The 21,230-nt window shown below is 47.0% G+C and overlaps 1 protein-coding gene across 1 annotated transcript in view; it reads left to right on the forward strand.

Moving 5' to 3' along the window:
• Positions 1-356: 356 nt before the first annotated feature.
• T265_14891 (hypothetical protein) overlaps positions 357-21,230 on the forward strand; it is a gene marked incomplete at both ends in the record, with an annotated part of 33,567 nt that continues 12,693 nt past the window's right edge. The window contains 5 exons of the mRNA XM_009175704.1: positions 357-580; positions 9,464-9,722; positions 10,994-11,359; positions 11,719-11,868; positions 14,673-15,070. Coding sequence (XP_009173968.1) covers positions 426-580; positions 9,464-9,722; positions 10,994-11,359; positions 11,719-11,868; positions 14,673-15,070 — 1,328 coding nt within the window. The remainder of the gene's footprint in view (positions 581-9,463; positions 9,723-10,993; positions 11,360-11,718; positions 11,869-14,672; positions 15,071-21,230) is intronic.

The following is a 21,230-nucleotide window of genomic DNA, read 5'->3' on the forward strand; positions in this document are numbered from 1 at the left end:
CACGCTTGTATTATGAGAAATTGTACAAGTGCGCGTTTTTGTAGTTTTTCGTATTCAAACAAAAAACGATTATGCACTTGATGAAATACGTAGTGTTATAATGGAAGTAAAACAAATGTACAAATTGCCACATTATCAATCCGTGACTCTGTGAATCCTGTCGGTGTTAATGAAAGTGTGCAACCTATGGACAACCGATAGAACAGAGCCCATTTGAGAATTGTCACCGTCTGATTAGATTATCTTTTGTTTGTTCCTTGCGTTCGGGATGCCTGTGTACACACCCATTAATCTCTTGAACCTACCGTAAACCTCGCCCCCAGCTTTCGACCAATCGGCGTGCGGTGTTTGCAACCCGCTGACCTGTGCGGTTAGGTCGGTCGCTGACTGCGGCGATATGGTTTTCTACGTCCCCTAGACGTAGAATGATCCCACCAAAAACATATTACCCCTGGTACAGTCTGCCGACACCGGATCCTATGGAACCATATAGCCGAACGGATCCTCTGGTTGTCTTTCTCAAAGGGATTTGTCTGCAACATCGTTATGGTGTTTTACAAAGAAAGCTACGTATCACCGAGTAAGCCCGCTAACTGTTTCTTCCCAGCCCTGTCATTACACAATAGTATGATTGTTCTCTGCTTTAACTGCGGTTTTGGCGTTTGACTGAAGTTTCTTGTAGCTTTGCTAGCCCTATTGTCTTACCCTTCCGACTCTCCCAATCTTAAGATGAAATGAATTCATTTCTCCAACGAAGTATTAGCATTTAAGCTTCGAAGCAATGATTCGCCTACATCGAGTGCAAACAAGCCATTCTCTTAGTAGGAATGTGTGATATGTGCGCTCAATTAGTTTACCAATCATGTGGTGGGCCTAACGAGGCAATCCTCAACATTCATGACAGACAGAGTAAAATCGTCCTGATCTTTGTATGTTGTAGGGAATTAGTTGAGGCCACTTTCGCCGAAAAACCTCTCATCTCAGAATTCAGACAATGCCGGAGTCTGAGATAGACCTAGTAGGCCCAACAACATCTGTTCATAATGTGCGAAAAAGTAGGCTACTGGCGGCAAAAAGGGTAAGGTTTATAACGAACTAAATTATTCGGAAACGAAGTCGGTGTTGGGGCCATCTCACCGTATGAAGTGACCATAGTGAGTAGGGAATTATGGGTAATAAAGGACAGGTACAAAGCGGCGATGGGTCGGAACAGGAATCTCTTGATGTTCGGTCTTCTTGGGTACTCGGGTGCTGTGTTTTATATTACGAAGAGGGCCCATGAAAATCTAGTTCAAACGCTGATTCGCGACACTAGCTCAGCAAATAACAGGCGGCAAGGTGCGGAAAGGTAGTGTTTACCGGCCCTCATCATTCCCTTTCCAACGTCATTCGACTGCCAGGTGAATAGATATTTACTGTACTGTACGGCAGTGAAGCATCGGTGTTGAACACTGATGTCATACTCCCGATGATTATGATGAGGTATTTACTGTTTATCTGAAGTGAAACAGTGAAGATAGACATTCTGATTTCGACCACTTCATGTTTATCCTATCTGGTGAAGTGGGTGATGGAGGAAGGAATCTCCACACAAAAAGTTGAGTGTGAACTAGCGGTCAGGCCTCTATCATGTCTTTTGTCAGCAGGATTCAACTTGCATAAAATTATGAACCAGGAGTTCCTCCTGAAGCGCCTTGCTACTCAGTTGAACAGTACGGCGGGTAAGACAACCCTATAAAAGAGTAAGGCATATCAGTCAAGTAACTGACAATCACATGACTCGGAAATGTTTGTGTGTATAGCGGAAAGGGGTTTGAGAAGTTAGTCCATGGGCGAAGAACTTTGCGGACAAACTGTGCTTTCCGGTTTCCCGAACAAAAGAAGGGGATTTGACTGTGTCCCACATCGAGCTTTTTGCGTAAAAGCCTAACCCACATGGCAATGGGGGTTGTAGGGTTCTGTTCAGGGACATACCCTAGCTTCTGACTTGAGTGTGACCTGCGAGGCAGCGGGATTTTCCTTGAGAGCGCCGTCCGAAGCGAGTAACTCGATAGTCTTGCCTGCTCATCTGTAGGGGGAAACACCTTACTGCCTTCCCACTGCTATCGCAGAGACAGTACGACTTTACCCTCAAACCGTTTCCCAGTACGATTGCTCTTAGTACAGAATCCCGTCGCTCTTCATCTGCTTGCTCCTCTTTGGCCTTCCTAGCATGGTAGCACCTTGTGAAACGAAGTTTCAGCCAGTGTGACCTATGGGGTCATTACATCAACTTGATCAACATAGGAGCTTTAGGTCGGGCCCATCACTCACGACTGCCTTTCCTTCTGGAGTACACAACTTGATTCTGATCACACCATAGTGCAAACATGCCTGACTGCGCTTTCCTCCAGGCTTTCGCGAGTAAGAAGTTCACGAACCCATCGTTTTCGGATAACTACCATAGCTTAGCAGTACTGATCTGAGATACCTCAGTCACCGTTTACAGTAAACCAACGATGTATTGGTAGAGATCACGTCAATGAAGTATGACAAAGTGTGAAGGAAGCTATGCTAGTCAGTGCTATCTATCCGATTTCTCCGAACCGATCAAATGGCCATTGAATATCGTCCAGATCATTAGTTTTGGTTGGTGCCAGGGAATTCAGACGATGTCGCATGCAACTTCTCTAAACGCCAACTAGCGAAGAGCCCAAAACCGAAAGCTTTGGTGGACGCCGAATGCTCAGGATATAGGAAGTCCTTTTCTACTTATTAATGACTGACTGGCCACAGAAAGGCGACGATTAGTGGGAGCTCTAGATAGCTCGGTGTTTAAAGTGCGAACTTAACGGCCGGAAGGTTCCTGATTCGAACTCAACCCAAGCAACTCGACTGCTCCTCTTTTGGCTTGGGCAACTTGACAGTATCTCAGCCGTCATATTTCTTTAAGATGGTGTAGCGGCTAGCTACCAGAAGGTGAACAATTAGCAGTTATTATTCTTATTATTATAATAATGGTCAACCGAAACGGCGGCTCATCAAGTCACTCGCAAAAATACCGGCTGGAAAGATGGGTCAAATACTTCGAAGTACTGTCTAGCTGACCTGCAACACAATCTGGAGGCTGTTAATACGGGCGATTATAATGTAAACCTTGATCATCTGTCAGTAGAAGAACTGAAATACGAAATAACTGTGCTCAAGTATGAGGATGCACCAGGATCAAACAGTTTGTATCCGGCCCTCTTCAAACATGGCGGAAAACCCCTGTTTATCCATCTGACAAAAAATTGATGTGACCTGGAGTGGAGAGGAAGTGTTTGAAGAATGGGGCGCATCGTCAGTCATCCCTGTTTTTAAAAAGGGTACGCCAACACTGTGTGAAAACCGTCGTGGCATTAGGCTGGTGACTGGCATATGAAGATCTCTCTGCTCCTATCCTTCGAAGGTTGACTGAACACAGGAAGAGGCAGATCAGTGAAAACCAACCTGGATTCCGTCCTGCAAGTGAATGCATCGATCACATCTTCACCCTCTGACAGATTTCCGGACAGCTAGGCTTCTCGTGGGAACACCGAATCAGTAATACTAAAGTACGTCGAATGGTTTTCAGAAGAAACAATTGGCCCACAATAAATGAACTGACCGCACTTCGTAGGTTGCGCTAGCTTGGTCACGTGTTACCGTATACCAGTCGACTGAATTCTCGGAAGATCCCTTTCCGCACAAACATGCGAAAAGTGAAAAACAGCCAGGGGAGGTCAAGCACCGACTTATTAACAGTCTGAATGCCATTACCAGCAAACTCAGTTTAGCTAGTCATTGACGCCTGTCTGGTTGAGAAAACGAGACGGGACAAGTCAATGGTCATAGACGTTAACATATATGACCAAGTCGCTCGTTAATAGTGCGCTTACATTAAATGTATAGTTTCTCCCCCCCCCGATCTCCCTAGTGAAAAGTCCGCAGATACGTCTGTATTTATTTACCTGTTTTGTCAGCTACCGCCTCCAATGCCTAGCTATCTACCCGTATCTTCCCAAACCCCCAACAGCTCTACCCAATGTGAAGCGATTTTGCTGTGTTTTACAGCCGAAGGTGCTAATGCACCGAGTTTGACCTTTGCTGAATCTTCAAATGCCCGAAGACGTAACAACCAGTTTTTATGTACATCTAATGCTCTTAGTTCCAGTTGATGCAAAGGCTTGTCTACCATCAGAGAAGCTCTGGGTTTGATTCCCGTCCGGTCCCTTGGGACGAGATGGCTCAGTGGTTAGAGCGCAAATTTACTGACCGGAGGATATGGTTCGAAACCAGCCTCAGCATCCCGACTTCCCCTGTCTAGGCTCCGTCAACTTGGCAGTATCCAAACCCTCGTGCTTCCTTCAGATGGCATGACAGCTAGGCATCGAAACGGTGTTACGGCTGAACGATTATATATCCTGATCTTAAAAATGACTGACATCTGTATTCTGGTGCCGCGACACCCCGGGCGTCTTAAGTTTGCCCAAACTTTATTTCATGGCTACAAGGCTTCCCAAACCTTATGGAAATCTGACTTCTCCTTTCTGATGGTACTCGCCCGAACCAACCGCAGGGCGTAGTACACTTACAAAGACGATTATTGTAGCCGCTGATGCCGTATGTTCGCCCTATGGAGCTACCTGCCTACGGACAAAGTATTTTCATCAACTCTTTTGCTATTGAAACAGCGACTGAAAACCGCCTCCAGGTGCTACATTCCAGTCACCTTAACACGTTACCTTAACTGTTCTTTCCGAATCTTTTGGGACGAAAGAGGATTCGGTTTCATGGTCTGGTATCAACTCGGAGAAACCGATATAGCATGCATGATATCTTCGTGCATTCAAGAAGTATCATTCACTAGTTACGGGCTTCGGATTAATTTGCTGGCTTTGAAATGGGATAAACAGACCACCAAGTAATGCGGAAGAATACCAAACGCTGATCAAAGACTCAGCGATGGCGATACATGTGTTAGGCACAGGACATAGAATAGATCTGAAGAATGTGGAAGTTTTAAGACGGACTGCGATTCACGCCACAAAGGCTGATAACCGATGCGGTGGAAATTACCAAGCGTTATAAATCGAGTTGACACGTGACTGTATGGTTGTCCATGCGCATCATTAGCAAAAACAGGGGATGGAAATCCCAGTCCAACTAAAGGTCGCAGAATCCCTCTTGCTGGCACAACTATCGTAGCGCTATCTCCTCCACACGGACGGATGAAGAGTATAAACGACGTTCAAGAGGGATCATCACGTAACCCAGAAGCACTATACCCCAAGGTGGACGCAAATCCATTTAAGTGTCCCCGTCATCTTAACACTTGGTGCCCCACCCTAATACACAATATCCCTCGGCCGACACCTAACACAGATTTAGCTTGACTCAGCTAATTGGTTCTCCTTCCGCCTCAAACCTCGACTAACATCGTAATCCAGTTACTTGGCCTGACGAAGCTTTTGTGTCAAAAGCGAAGCGTTGCCAAGTAATGAATATACCGATTGTTACCAAGCTTGTCCGAAAAGGATAGTACTCTCTATAAAGATAAAGCGTTCAGCTGTAGCACCTTTCCGGTGCCTAGCTGCCATGCCACCCGAAGGGAGCACGAGGGCTGGGATACTGCCAGGTTGCCCAAGCCTAGACAGGGGAAGTCGAGTGGCGGAGGTCGGATTCGAACCGCGGACCTTCAGGTTAGTAAATCCGCGCTCTAACCACTTCGGCCATCTCGCCCCCAGTACTCTCTGCAATCCTCTTACTATAATAATTACTCTGCAACATTTTCGTTACCTAGCTGCCATGCTACCCGAAGACACCACGGGGGCTGACATACTGTCAAATCGCCCAAGCCTAGACAGGAGCCATCAAGGTGCCGAGCTTGGGTTGGAACCACGGACCTTCGGGTCTGTAAGATTGCACCTAACCACTGAAATAACTCGAGTTCTAACTATTCGCCGATGATTCGTCAGGACCTGTTGCGTTGTAATTTCAGAGGCTGACGCAGGAGAGATCCCGGCTACTTGGAGACCTAATTATAGCCCTTGTTTATAAAGCCAGGCGGAGAGCTTACCGGCAAACTACTGCCCTGTTACGCTACTCTGTGATGGCGATTACTTTGTAAACTTCGGAGTCACGTGACATTTTATCACATGCCCTTCATGGATCCCGATCGAATCCTTCCTGCATTTCTGATATCGGAGGCAATCTATACCGAAAAACAAAAAGCACTGTCTGGGCTTTCTATCATATTTGGAATCATCAATACGCTTCTAGTAAAGCTTTGGAGAGACTCGAATTCGCAACATTCCTTTGGGCACAACACCATCCTGCCGGTCAGCATTGTTAGCGAGCTTGCGTTTGGGTAGGATGCGGCTCTTCCCAACTTTACACCACGCAATTTACATCAGCTTGAGATCTCAAGCAGACCTTCAAAACAGTCTATAATTCATCTGTAAGCTTTCAGTGATATGCTCAGCAATAAGAAATATCACAAGTCGCAAGGTGCTTCCTCGGGAGAGTGCGTCAATTGCACGGTACACTTAACACTGGTTCTACTGGTTTTTCTCGTGGTTCATGAGATATCCCGGAGGACATTGCAGGTTTGGTTTTGGGATGCTATTTTGGGACTACGTGATTTTGAGCGGCATCCGTGAATGGTCCTCTATTGGCTATTTGAAGAGCATCTTAGTTGGTGCAGAAACGACCTCAGAAGGTAGCGAGTTCCACTGATGGCAAACACGAGGGAAAAAGAAGTTCTCTCGGCTATACAGATACCTTGATACAGAGATAGCCTTCAGATCGCCTCTCGAGAACTAATTATTGTGCGCCCGCTTTAGCAGGTTACGGTAGATGTGGTCGGTTATGAGAATAGGGTCCGGTTTGTTCCGTCCTAGGGAGACGACTATGCTTTTCGGTCGGGTTCGCTTCTACTGACGTTTAATCCCTTTACTTGGGTATCAGTTTGTCAAGCAGGTACGCTACATTCATTTGAAGCATGTAAGGCACTGGATTGGTTCCTAGTAGATGTGGGTAATTTGTAAAGGAATTGGATAGCGCTGTTGACTACGTGCTAATTGTTGCCTCATCCGTTGTGCGGTGAAATATATGGCTACAGCCCTCCCGTAGTGTCCAGGTCAACCAGAGTGAACTCCGTTTTAAACATGGCCATCCACAAAAGTTCTCCTGATATTTATAGGTTTCAGATATCGGACTAGTGATAAAAAACAGAACGATTCTTTCTCCTGACTTTTGTCAGGATCAAAGTAGTTGAAATCGCAGAAGACAAAAGAAACAAAGGTCGACTGGTACCTGCCAGTTGATGGTCACCCCTCAAGAGGCCAGTTAGTCGATCAAGATGTAACAGTCACATACGAATGGGTTGAAACTGTGGTTAGTTAGTGTTGCTGTTGGTTGATGTCCACAAATTAACTTAAACAGATGTTACACACATAACGTTACGCACAATGTTTTCGGCTTCGTTCGTAGTGAATACGGTAGGATATAGGATTGTTTTTGAATAAGTGGAATTGTTAATTTGTCCCAAGTATTCAAGTTGTCAGACCATATTAGTCGCTGTCGAACAAGCCTCGATTCCAAACATTTTTCGATCAGCCACATCCACAGGTGTTTACCCCGGGATTTGTGACCCTAGAATACAGACGAGGGTGCGTGGATCCTATTTTTAGTTCCTATGCCTCAAACGCAATCCCTGAGTGGAATTATCTTTCCTCGTGGCAAGACGACTAGCATCAGATTGTCAAAGTTGCACCTTCGAACGGTACTGGGGATGCCATGAAAATGTCCCGAATACATAGCTTTGACGTTCCTGTTAACTGGGGTTCCAAACACCGGTTTAGCTGTCAGGGTGACAAATATACTAGCCAAGCCTTTTCCCTCTTCCAAAAAATCAGGAGCATGTTGCCTATACTTGCCATATATATACATATATATGTATATATTCGCACTGTCGTAATGTTAGTACTCCTTGACCTCGATGCCAGAGTTTCACTATGCGAAGTGCTCACAGAGCATTCAATTTATTAGGCCATATGTCTCTATGTTGCACTCTATTCTGGACTCGGATTACCCGGATAGCATTGTTGTGTTATTCGCGGACGATTTTTTCACACAAGCTAGCCGAAATAGGACTTCCAGAACCTTCTTTGTTAGTGTAAGTTCCTTCGGAGTTCCAAAGCCAGTTTGATCGATCACTATCCGAAAGACAGCAAGTCACCAATCAGTTCGCGATCCAGTTAGATTTAGCTCATGCAATCTGAATGAAGGACGGGCACTTGGGATTCTGTGTTTCTACTCAACTAATCACCCGGCCCTTGTCTGCTGGGACGTTCTCATGTACGAGCCAGAGACACTGCATACGACGTTCGCTGGTGGTCGGAAATAAATCTCTAGCCACTCCTTCCATAAAGAGATCACTATTTATCGGAGGCGAGGTGGCTCAGATGGTTGGAGCGCAAATTTCCTGACCGGAAGGTTCGTGGTTCGAACCCGACCTCCGCCTCCCAGTTAGGCTTGGGCAACCTGGCAGTATCCCAGCCCTCGTGCTTCCTTCAGGTAGCATGGCAGCTAGGCACCGGAAGGGTGTTACAACTGAACGACCTCACTGTTTATCAAGGCGTTGGACACCCACTTTACCTTTCGGCCTAGCGACAATGCCTTCGTGAAAAACAATAATAAATATGATTTCTTTGGCAGAAAATACGTGAGTCTCAGGCTTCTTAAGAACGTTTAGAGTGAACCTGATGTTGGTCAGGTTGGATTAACTCAGTCTCCCCGACCACATCATCACCATCATCGACAGCATGACATCAATGTCCAACACCGATGCTTCACTGCCGTATCCCCGACCACACTGAAACGATTCGAGGCTAATGACAAGTCGCGATTCTCAACTAACTGCCACCCAAGAGCTCAAGGTATTCACTCCCTTGTCAGTTGATCGATCGTCTTCTTGTGATGTTTTTCGCTGTAAGATATTTGTCTGTCCACTTGTTCAGTTGTACAGTTGATCTGGTCTGGTCTGGTCGCTGTCATTCAGACGCGAAGCCCCTACCCGTTCTTGACAGTAATATCCCGTTTTTTTACGATCACGACTCAGAAAAGCGCTGATCTATCACTCAAGTCATGCGTTGTTAAGCTCTAAAAGAATGCGAAAATTTTTGCGGGGTGTGTTTTTTGAAGGAGGTTGAGCTGGTATAATGAGTTTTCTTGGAGTTCCTTTCTCATAAGACCTCTTTCTGCGGTGTATACGACGCAACTGCATAGTTTTACAAAAGTCACTTTGTCTCATGCGCATATCGAAACAGTCAATTACCGGTTGCGTCGAAACGCGATAAGTCACCATTCTGGTCAACAATCTGTTTTATATCTTACTCCGTGTTTTGTTACTGTTACACATGATTCCTTTATGTCCTGTCCCACCTGCGATCCGTACCAGTCCTACTCAATTCAGTCGATATCGCGCTCGTGATCTGCTGCAAGTTGGCATGACTGAACTGGAAGTCAACCGTTTGGTCAGCCACCTGCTTGACCTTGATATGCCGATTGGAAATCTCTTGACGGATTCAACTACCAACGCAGGAAAGACATTCAGTTCAGGCGCGCTGTGGCACTCGAATTGGGACCTTCGGCGACCAGTCGAGAATCCCTATAGTGTTTCTTCTCATCTATCTAATGGACCGAAATTACTGCGCAAGGTAAGTAGTCGGTTCTTCGATCACGAACCTTTTATCTATAGAAGGTGTTGCAGCTGAAGGGGAACTCAGCTGCCCAGCTACCATTTGGAAAACTCTACCCACACTATATACATACATATAATGTCGGGGGTGAGATGGCTCAGTGGTTAAAGTGCAAATTTACTCACCGGAAGGTCCGTGGTTCGAACCCGACCTCTTGTCTCTCGACTTCCCTTGTCTAAGCTTGGGAAACGTGACGGTATCCCAGTCCTCGTACTTTCTTTTGGTGTCTTGGCAGTTAAGCACCGAAAAGGTGCTACAACTGAACGATTGTGCATAATTCAATGCGATGATGAGAAAGGACACTTTAGTGATACTCGCATCTTCAGAACCTTCTCGATTTTCGCATTTAGCCTGAACTGTCCAAAATAGTAGTCCTCACTCTCAACAAACAACCAGATGGCGTACAAGATAAAAATTGGTCATAAATCGAGTGAACAGCTGTCTTACTTGACATTTGAATGTTCTATTGTTTATCAGTTCGTCGATCGACAGTATGCTCTGAACGTTGGCCTACCCTTATCAGTAGGACGATGAGGGTCGCATAAAAAAATCGTTCAGCCTGTAGCACCCTTTCCGTGCCTAACTGCCATGCCACCCGAAGGTTGCACGAGGGCTGGGATACTGCCAGGTTGCCCAAGCCTAGACAGGGGAAGTCGAGAGACAAGCCGGGTTCGAACCAAGGATTTTCTTGTCAGTAAATCTGCGCTCTAACCACTCAGCCATCCATTCCTAACAGCCAAGATACTATCTGGCATCATACGGACCTTCCGGTCAGCAAATTCGCGCTCTAAGCACTTGGACTATCTCTCCCCAAGGGTCGCATACCGTATACATTGGTTGACTGTCGAAGTAGAGAGATGTCACAGCTCGATAGTAGTTTCGGGAACGAAATTGGTTGCATCGGAGAGAACCTGGGAGTACCGTATCACTTCCAGCGCTGCCAGTCGATCCCGGCTAACGATGATGGAAGACCTGAAAATGTCCCAGATCCTCCGCCCGAAGTAGACAAGTCTCACAGCCGTAGAACAATACAGCTTGCAGTGCATTCTGGTCTACGCGTCCATTGAGACCCAGTGAGATACCTTCCAAAGCTACAAGCAGTGCAAATTGACAAACATAATTCCGGTCTCTGATGTTTGTGCGTTGATTTTGTCTGTCACACTACTGTCAGAGCTGATGGAATTTCCGCGACGCACGTATAGTGTTCCATGATTCTGTTTCTGTCCTAGCTTTTTGGCAAGAAACCCATCCCTCCATCCAGTGCTCCCGTGTCACCATCGCATCATCATTATGAACCACTCAGAACTCCATCACCACCCACACATGGCCATCATCGTAGGTGGGCACACGGTACCCCCTCTAGTCGCCGTTCCTCACCGCCATTCGGTTTGCGGACCACTCCCACACCTTCCCCCACTCCAACACCACGAAGAGCTAGTGCAACCACGGCGACAAAAGTGACTGCTACATCCACTTCGCCCCCTCCGCTGACTTGTCTGATCCCCGAGCAAGATATACAACTTCATTCACGTCTTGGAGTTGGTTCATTCGGAATTGTTCGCCGTGCCGATTGGACCACACCTTCTGGAGAAGTAGTAAGTTGTGACTGTGACCGTTGAGCGTTTTGTTCTTTTTGTGTACTGTCTTTGTTGTTTCGGTGTTTAGGAGACCTTCATTCCATCGTGTGCAACAAACATCCTATGGTAATACCCCTCTCTCTCTCGAGATTCTAACGAACTTTTATTGCGTGGCGTTTTTGTTTTTCATGTTAGTAGTGGTTTCTTGTTGCATACTTGTTTAATTCGAGTGCCAGTTTGAACTTCCGAGTATGGCGGTTCCACGTAGTCGCACGTGCTCTGTCGCAAGAACTTTTCACGGTTCCCGTAGATTGTCTGCTTATACTGCTTATACCTCCGGGTTTCTTATACTGACGCTCTTTCGCTTCTGTTCACAGATTCCTGTGGCCGTCAAACTTCTACGACCTGAAGCCATCATCGGGGACCATTTCAAAGCATTTCTTGATGAACTCCGTGCAATGCAATCACTTTCCCATCCCAATTTGATCCGGCTTCACGGTGTCGTTTTGTCCAATCCCATCATGATGGTGAGTCGCATAAGTTAGGTATCCCCCCGTTTTTACCCAACGCTGAGCGAAACAATAGCGTGATTCGTATAGCCCGTCGCTAGGAAATCAACTTCATCGATAAGCCCATCTTCTCCAGACAAAAAGTAAAGGGTTCGTTTCCACCTTTCCTCATAGGTTCCTCTCAGTTGTCTATTGCGCTCACGTGCTTTTTGATCACTGACCCACGACCCAGTTTTTACTGAGAAAGAGGAAACCGCAAAAGTATATTGAAGAACGATTATTACCATGCATAATAACGCGTGCGAAATTAGAGGCGACGCAGATGAGGCGTTGTATGACGGCTTGTCTGTCGCGCGGATCTTTTTTTGTAGCTTTAAACTTGAGTTTTGCATAAGAAAAGAGCCCAACTTTTCGTCGGGCAAGTGACAGTGGTACTTGTCCAAAAGCAGAGAAGCACTATGAAAACACTACCATTATTGGGACACGAGCGGTTGATGAACGGCGTTATTTACTTGTGACAGCAGCATTCATCAGTCATGGTTTACTTGATGTGCCGTTGACCGCTCTTCCGAATTACGATTTTCCAGACGGCGGGCTCGTGCGCCCGAGATATTTCTCCTTCCAAAGCAACTACTAGTATTTTCCGGAAGAAGACTGCTCTTTTTCGGCGACCCACGTTCGGTTTTGACCTTCGTACAGCTCAGCAGGTAGGCGCAGTCCCCGATCGTAAATTCCGACAACCCTAATGTTCTTGGTGTGCAATTGAGTGTATTTCTCAGGCACTGGGGATATCTTGAAGTTGCAGTTTTGGGATTTTGCGGGATCGGTATTTTGTTCAAGTCACACCAATTCTCGTTTTGAACGGTCGTCCTCCTGTTCTGGCGAGTTGGCTCAGTGGTTAAAGCGCGAATTTACTGACCGGAAGGTCCGTGGTTCGAACCCGACCTCTGCCTCTCAACTTCCCCTGTCTAGGCTTGGGTAACCTGGCAGTATCCCAGCCCTCGTGCAACCTTTGGGTGGCATAGCAGTTAGTCACCGAAAGAATGCCATAGCTGAACGATTCTGTGACCCATCACCATTACATCACTTCATTGGTTGTTGCATGTGGATGGCAGTAGAACACAGGAGTTCTCTCAACGCGAGACCGCTACAGAACAAAGGGGACATTTGGCCTCCACTGGGGAGTGGGCTTCCTTGAAGGAGTTAAGGACCAGTTCTTAACTGTTAGGAAACGCCTTCGTGATTATTTTAGGCCAGTAATCTTTCTATATAGAGGGTGGTGAGATGAACCAAGTGGTTAGAGCGCGAATTTACTAACCGGAAGGTCCGTGGTCCGAACCCGACCTCTGCCTCTCAACTTCCCCTGTCTAGGCTTGAGTAACGTGGCGGTATCCCAGCCCTCGTGCTTCCTTCACATGGCATGGCAGTAAGACACCGAAAGTGTGTTACAGCTGAACGATATGGAGTCACCGGGATCATCTTTACACTCTGAACAATTTTCCACATCTAGTTTATCCTGCCATCGCTAAACAGTCTTGAATTGACCACCACTGCCTAGGTTTGTAATATCACTCGGTGGTTAGCTGGCAACGCCATACAGTTGAAGCTCTGTCATAATTTGCACGCCGGATCTGCGAAACCCTTGTTATGACGGATTTTACCGTAACTCCAGTGTCTCCGATCTGTGATGTTCTGTTCCTTTCCGTCTGTGTAGCTGGCAGGTGACCAGCGAACCATTGTGTTGTGATTGCAAATTCAAAATCTCCAGTTAACAGATACTTCTTTATTTTCTGGCTTACAATCACCCTGAAACGTATCAAAATTTTAAAGGTCATAAATGACGCTACTTCCTAGGTTGCTGAAAACTCTTCGACAGCCAACGACCGGTTTCGCCCTTCTTGGGGCTCATCAGGAAGCGCAGTTGCCGAATTTCCATCAACCTTACGTTCTACTTGAATCTGTATTGGACCGATTTCTACAAAGACACTCATTTGCAAATAAATTTGGTTTTCACGGGAGACTCAGCTAAAACTCTCGTTTATGATATTCTTCAACTGAATGTGCTTCACAAAGACTGTCTCGGGTTTCACTTGGTTGAAAGAAACTCGAGGTCTGCGTCCACCTGGTGAGCCTGAAGATGGATGTAACCGATCGTGGACTGTCAACCAATTTTCAGCAATTTTATAACTATAGTTGATATCTTGGTTCGCTTTTTTGGCACATCTGGTGCCCTTTCGATGGCGAATCTAGGAGGAGTCACTGTGGTCGATAATTCGGTGGTCACAATGCGTCTGTTATTGAGAGTAAAAAATGAGGACAAAGTGCTCAGCTGTGACACCTCTTCGTTGCGTAGTCGCCTGGTAACTCGAAGAAAGCAGGAGAGCCGCGGGTTGCCCAAGCCTAAACAGGAGCAACCGAAAAGTTTGGGTTGGGCTGCATTCAGTTATTTCGCGCCATAATCGCTGGACTCTCCCGAGCTCATGGATACACCTTGTACGGAGTTAGTTTCACCACCCAAGTTGTTCTTCACCAACCGGCGATCATCATTCCTCACTCACCGTTTGTACTGAATACCGATCAGTCTTTCCTGCGTTAGACAGTCACATGACCTTGTTGTTGAGGTTTTGTTCATCTGCTTCACATGTGATCACGCGTGGTTGGTGGTGGCACGTCCTGAAATCTACTGGCCCAGTTTCAATATATAACGTGTGCACTCTCTGTCCAGGTTGATCACATGATTTGCTTCCCCAATACCCTAGCGTAAGATTTTCAAAAGCATATATCAAGATTCCATGATTGCATCTTTGTTGCTATTTCTTCAGGTCACGGAGCTTGCACCGTTAGGCAGTTTGCTACTCCACCTACGCGCTCAGTCTGTGTGCGCCAGTTCAAAAACATATTCCAGCAGTTCTTCCGAACTCTCCCACTTCCCACAAGTTCATCCAGCCCTTCAGGTCGATGCGCTTTGGGATATGGGAGTCCAGATAGCCCAAGGAATGTCTTACTTGTGCTCCCGAGGTCTGGTGCACCGTGACTTGGCCGCACGCAATATCCTCTTGGCAGCTGTGCGCGCAGGTGAATATCCTCAGATCAAAATCGGAGATTTCGGACTCGTCCGGACAGTTACCACTTCCGTCGCCAGCTCTGTGCATCAGACAGACCTAAGCTTCTCCGACGCAGTTTATGCAGGTCACATTGAACAACGCATCCCATTTGCATGGTAATTGACGTTTTTCCCTAGTCCACCAGGTTTTTTTTTGCGTATTCTCTGTTGGAAACCATGATAACCAAGCTGCCTGTACTCGTTTATTGCAACAGTCCGTCAGGGATGCCCACTGTCTCCATTCCTTTTTAACTTTATGACCTTCGAACTAATGAGACGAACGCTGGAGGGTCTCCAAAACCCTGGTGTTCAAATAGCCAGTGAAAAAAACCTTGTCGATCTGGAATATGCAGACGACATCGTTCTCATGTTCGAAGAGGAGGAGAAGGCGCAGGTATTCTTGGATGAACTGACCAAAGTCATTCCGTCCTTTTGTATGCACTTTGCACCTACAAAGTGTAAGGTCATGCTTGTGGACGTGCAGTCACTGAACACGCCCCTTACAATCCAGGGAGAGGTACTGGAAGTTGTGGAGCGTTTTACGTATCTTGGAAGCTGTACTAGTTCTGATTGCAGTGTGTCAGATGAGGTGAATGCACGAATCTGCAAGGCTCGGGCCGCGTTTGCTAACTTGAGACACCTATGGCGTCAGAATGGTTTATCCCTGAATCTGAAGGGACGTGTGTAGCAAGCTACAGTACGGGCTGTTTTGTTGTATGGCTGTGAGACTTGGCCTAATCGAGCAGCTGACCTGAGACGTCTTCAGGTGTTCGACAATCCTTGTCTCAGAACCATAGCTCGTGTGGGTTGGTGTCGGCGAATCCGTAATGAGGCAATTAGAAAGCGCGTTTTCGGTTGTGTAACGGGTACTTCCATTGAAGTATGTGTCCAACATCAGAGGCTGCGTTGGTTGGGACATGTGCTGCGTATGCCGAACCATCGTTTGCCGAAGAAAGTGCTGTTTTCCATGCCCAACTCAGAGTGGCGTAGACAGAGAGGTGGCCAACCCTTGACCTGGCAGAGGAGATCACGAAACTCTTGGGTGCTGTCGGTGCTACTCGCCTTCCAGGATGGGGACCGCGTGATCCTCACTGTGCCTGGTTGGAGACACTACAAGATATGGCTGCCAACCGATGTCAGTGGCGTTCTTGTTGTCTGGGCTGGTCGTGTGTGTGCTGAGCAGAAAACTGATCACTCCTTTCTGTTTGACACTTACAAGTAAATTTCAAAGTGAGTGATCACGCGATCGACTATTACAAGACCTGTGTGGCACTCGTATGTTCTGGGTGCGGGGCTATCCCTCCCGTTTCGTCAGTGTTCGAAGTATATTATTTCAAATTTGATTCGGATCGCTTTGATGTACGTACACATCAATTATATCAGCTACCGCCTTCAATGCGCAGCTATCCACACCACCTCCCTAAATCATTGGTGAACAAAACTGACAGTTGCAACCACTGAACGACAAGTACGCGGTTCTTACAGAAAAGCGTTCAGCTGTAGCACCCTTCCGGTGCCTAGCTGCCATGCCACCCGAAGGAAGCACGAGGGCTGGGCTACTGCCATGTTGCCCAAGTCCTGACAGGGGAAGTCGAGAGGCGGAGGTCGGATTCGAACCACGGACCTTCCGGTCAGTGAATTCGCGCCCCAACCACTTGGGCCATCTCCTCAAAAGTCTCCGACCAACCGGGAAATTTGGAGCGGGTGGCTCCATCACACACCTTGTATCTCCTATCCGAAGCTTGTAGATCTCCGCGCACAGCGGGCAGTGCTGAGACTTACGTGCATCTACGTGAACACTGTATGGAAACCTGAGAGAGTGAGACGGAGGGTGAACGGAAGGGATCGATTATAAAGCCATCACCATGTCTAACTGGTGATCCGTACTTGTCCAGTTGGGGCAACTGAACGGGTCATCTGCATAGATCATGCAAAGGGACATCTGGTGGCCCACAGCACTCTTGAGACGCGTCCTGGGCACACGTGGCTAGCTAGTCAGCCGACATTGGCCATAGAGTCGTTCAACTGTAGCACTCTTTCGGTACCTAACTGTCCGGACCCTAGAAGGAAGCACGGGGGCTGGGATACTGCCAGGTTGCCCAAGTCTAGACAGAGGAAGTCGAGAGGCAGACGTCGATTTCGAACCGCGGACATTCCGGTCAGTAAATTCGCGCTCTAATCACCGAGCTATCTCAACCCCCACCCTAGGTTGTAGGATTAATACTTTGGGTGTCTTAGTCTGGACAAACAATACAGTATAGTGAAGCGCAGCGTAGCGAAATAAAATACAACATAATGGAGTACAAAAAGCAATGCATTATACGCATAAGATAGCAGGGACTACAGACGGGTAACCTGGTAGTCCGAACCAGCAGCTCTCCCTGGTGAACCACCTCTGACCCCTATAGACTTGAGCGATGGCACTCTCCTCGACGGATTGCCGGACTATCACGGAGCCGTTAACCGACAATGCGATGGAATGAGAATGGGACGGCCTTTGATTAGATGTAATGGTTTGTGTCGCCCTTTGAAGCTTTTTCGTTGAAGAGGTGTGGATAGGAGCACCATTGGTCGCTTGCATGACCGTGCATGTCACTACCACTAACCAGTCCGGGCTCATCAGCGGTACCCAAATGGACCGAGGTGCTTGACTCGGATTGGCTGGCATTCTGACCAATCAGGGTATCCCTTCGTTTGGCCCGTGTCCTGCTCGTGACACATCCGTCCAAATGACCTGGTGTTTGGTACGGCTGGCCTCCGTACACCGAGTTCACTGGTCAGCTTCATTGACTGAGCACCTTGTATGTAGCTGGACGACAATTCCCTGCGAAACAGATGACGTAGCCCATCTGTCTTGAACGAGTCACTTTCGAAAACTGTTTGATGTGCTTCAGTATAGTCGGTCTGACGTTCCCATCAGATCCATGGTTTTCTTTATCAATCAAACACTGTAGTGTTAGAGCGCGAACTTACTGACTGGAAGGTCCGTGGTTCGAACCCGACCTCTGCCTCGAGTTCCCCTGTCTAGGCTTGGACAACCTGGCAGTATCCCAGCCCTCGTGCTTCCTTCGAGTGGCATGGAAGTTAGGCACCAAAGGGTGCTACAGCTGAACGATAGTCTATATGTCCCTTTGCATGCCAATCCTCAGACTTGCACACCCTGCCACGCCATCTCGGTGTCATTTTTCGCCTTGTTGTTGGTGCACTTCCCTTGTTTCTTACGAACGAATACACAAGTACATAGCTTTAAATTCACACACAGTAGTTTGTCCTGTTCTTTTCTCACGAACCATACTGTACATCAACTGTTCTCTCCACCCGCCGATATCATCGGCTTTCCGATAAGGCATAAATGATGACTGGCCAACAGTTGACCTGAAAAGACACGATACACTGTCGAACATTTTTGCTGTGAGCAATGTGTGCTTTATCGATCGCTTGTTCTATACGGCACACGTCCAGTTCGGTTGCGCCAGTCTGCGCAACGTGAGTGTGACCAAATCGAATCTTTTTGTCACCATGTCAACCGGGTTAAATCGTTGGACACTCATTTTCGTGCTTAGTGAGAACAGGCAACAACACGAGAAGATTTGCTCAGCTGAGGCTACATGGGTGGCAGGTGTTTCAGGGGCGTTTCGAGGGTAGCGCTGAAATGAACTCCCTCAACCGGCTTGATTGCATCATTATGCATCGACGTTTTGCCGCCACTTTCCCGGGTGATATCCGTAATGCTGGTTCTTCGAAGGATTCAGTTGTCTGTGGGCAACCGCTGACTTTCATATGTTCACCCAGTTGTGAGATCTTTCCTTGAACAGTGTTAGCCATTGATTCTTCAAAAACGTAGTACGGTTTTTTTTAATCCGGGAGAGAGATTGTCAAAGTGGTTAGAGCGCGGATTCACCAACCGGAAGGTCCGTGGCTCGAACTCGACCTCTGCCACTCAACTTCCCCCGTCTAGGCTTGGGCAACCTGGCAGTATCTCCGCCCTCGTGCTTCCTTCGGGTGGCATGGCAGCTAGGCCCTGAGGGGAGGGGTGCTACAGCTAAACGATCTTTTGGAATTTGCAAGAATCTCTTTCCACTATCTTAGCCCGGAAGTTTCTAGGACTCTTTTGGTGTCATTCCACTGCGTTGTGGTAAAATGATCGTTTATTTTGCCACCTTATTCACGCTAAACGTTCAAAAACTGAGTGACGCTGGTTCAGGCGGCATATGCTATTGTCTGAGGTAGTTATATTCCCCGTCCCGTGTGTGACCCATTTCGTTCGTTGCCTTATCGTTCCTGTATCGAGTTGCCTGTCTTTTACTCTAGCAGTAGGCCTCGCTTCTGGAGCTGCTTCGTGAAAGCAACCTGCTCGGATTATTTCGATAGTATACTACTTCATTATCATTTGTTTTTGAAGAGCATGGTCACAAACATGCAAGCGATGAATGCGAAAGGGTAACAGGAGAATATGGGAGAGAAGAGAGAAACGTCTCATTCGAAAACATGCCAAGAACAGTTCCAGTCTGATGGGATGAATCCCAAAGTATGTAAAGACCAACAGTCGAAGAAAGGACAAACAATGGTGAATGCTCTTCAAGGCCCGGTAAGCGCTAGCACAGTCAAGACTCGCACATCAGGCACAAAGTGTCCGTCATACTGGGTCTGGTGTGAGAGTAAATGGCAAAAATGTACATTCAACGCCATGTGCAACGCATAAAAGTGTCATAGGTACGCAGAGAGCCCACCATGGCAAGCAAACACAAGTCACTGACTGCGGACTTAGGAAGTCCCAGTCCAATAACAGCCTTGGCGGATTGAGGAAAGCAGATCCCTCGATAAGAGATGATCATCGGTTGGTGAACCAAAAAGTCGAGGGAGTATCATTGTCTTATTACCCTCACTCATCTGTGCACTGGTGATGTCTCTTCGTATTGTGACGGGATGTTTGCAAGTCGATTGCCAACGGGGGCGAGCAAGTCAACAGCCACCTGATCAACAACCTATAAACTCACCTGAGCTACCAACGTTCTGACACATTTGCAATTTGCCATAGAGGAGAATGTTGGTATCCCAGTTAGCGTAGATGGTCGCTGGTTTGTTCACTGACCTGGGCAATTTGACTTCAAACGTGTCATCAACAGTCGAGGTGGCATTATCAGTACTTTGTTAGATAGTGTGGCGATGAGTCGGTGCACAATCAAGGACCACGCTACCACCAATTACTCTACATCGTTCTGTTTTTAGAGGGTTTCCTTACATTGGAGTCCGGTACCAAGGGCTTCCAAAACAGCTGATCCATCAAGGTCACCGCATATTCTGTTCTTCTTGATGGAGAATAAATTCAGACTCAGTCGTCCATCGTCATCCTCGTCGACAGCGCGACATCAATGTTCAACACCGACGCTTCGCTGCCGTCGTCCAGAATTGTCTTAATCGTCGGGACTTGTTATAACAAAATCGACTACAACTGATTAGGGTACCACAGCAATAACGAAGGTGCGGTCATTCTCACCGCGCACAACGACAACCCACACAACAATTTGGTGAATAAGAAAAAACCTGTGATTTTCCGCACTAAATTGTTTGCGACGTGTACAAGTTTCTTTCCTATCCGCCGTTACACCTATGTATTGCAAAAAAAGTGGGGTTAGTCCGATTGGCTGTATTAGAGCACCCCACGTGAAAGTATCTTATGAACTGTTACAACCTCGTGTGTTTTTGGACACAAAATTCAAAGTACCCCGTAATATTGCCTATCCATTGTTGACTAACCGAAAAGTAACCAGCAATCTTGGTTGGAATCGATCAAGACAACTCGTTCGGCGTCTACACAGTTCAACAGTTTGATTGAATGAGAGATATGTGACATGCAGCTTGCGCTCCGTAGCTCCTTGCGTCATTGATGTTCTTCTCAGTGGGGGAAATTAGGTGAGCAAGCTACTGGAAACTGGATTGGTTTTATGGGGTTTGTCCCAAAAAATTCGGTTTTTAAAGTTGCAGGGTTACTACTTTTTTTCCAAAAATACCATGCCGTACGTAAACAATTGGAATGGTTTTCATAAAGGAAACTACTCTCAAGGTTGCTGAAAACTTTTCAACAGCCCACGACCGGTTTCGCCCTTCTTGGGGATCATCGGGTAGGCGGCCTGTGTGCAGCACACTAAGTTGTAGAACATCATAAACAAGAGATTCAGTTGAGTCTCGTGAAAACCAAGTTGATTTGCAAATGAGTGTATTTCTCGAAAACAGTCCAATTTGGAGGGTTCAAGTAGACCGTAAGGTTGACGGAAAC

Source organism: Opisthorchis viverrini, assembly GCF_000715545.1.
Source record: "Opisthorchis viverrini unplaced genomic scaffold opera_v5_292, whole genome shotgun sequence".
Lineage (NCBI taxonomy): Eukaryota > Metazoa > Platyhelminthes > Trematoda > Opisthorchiida > Opisthorchiidae > Opisthorchis > Opisthorchis viverrini.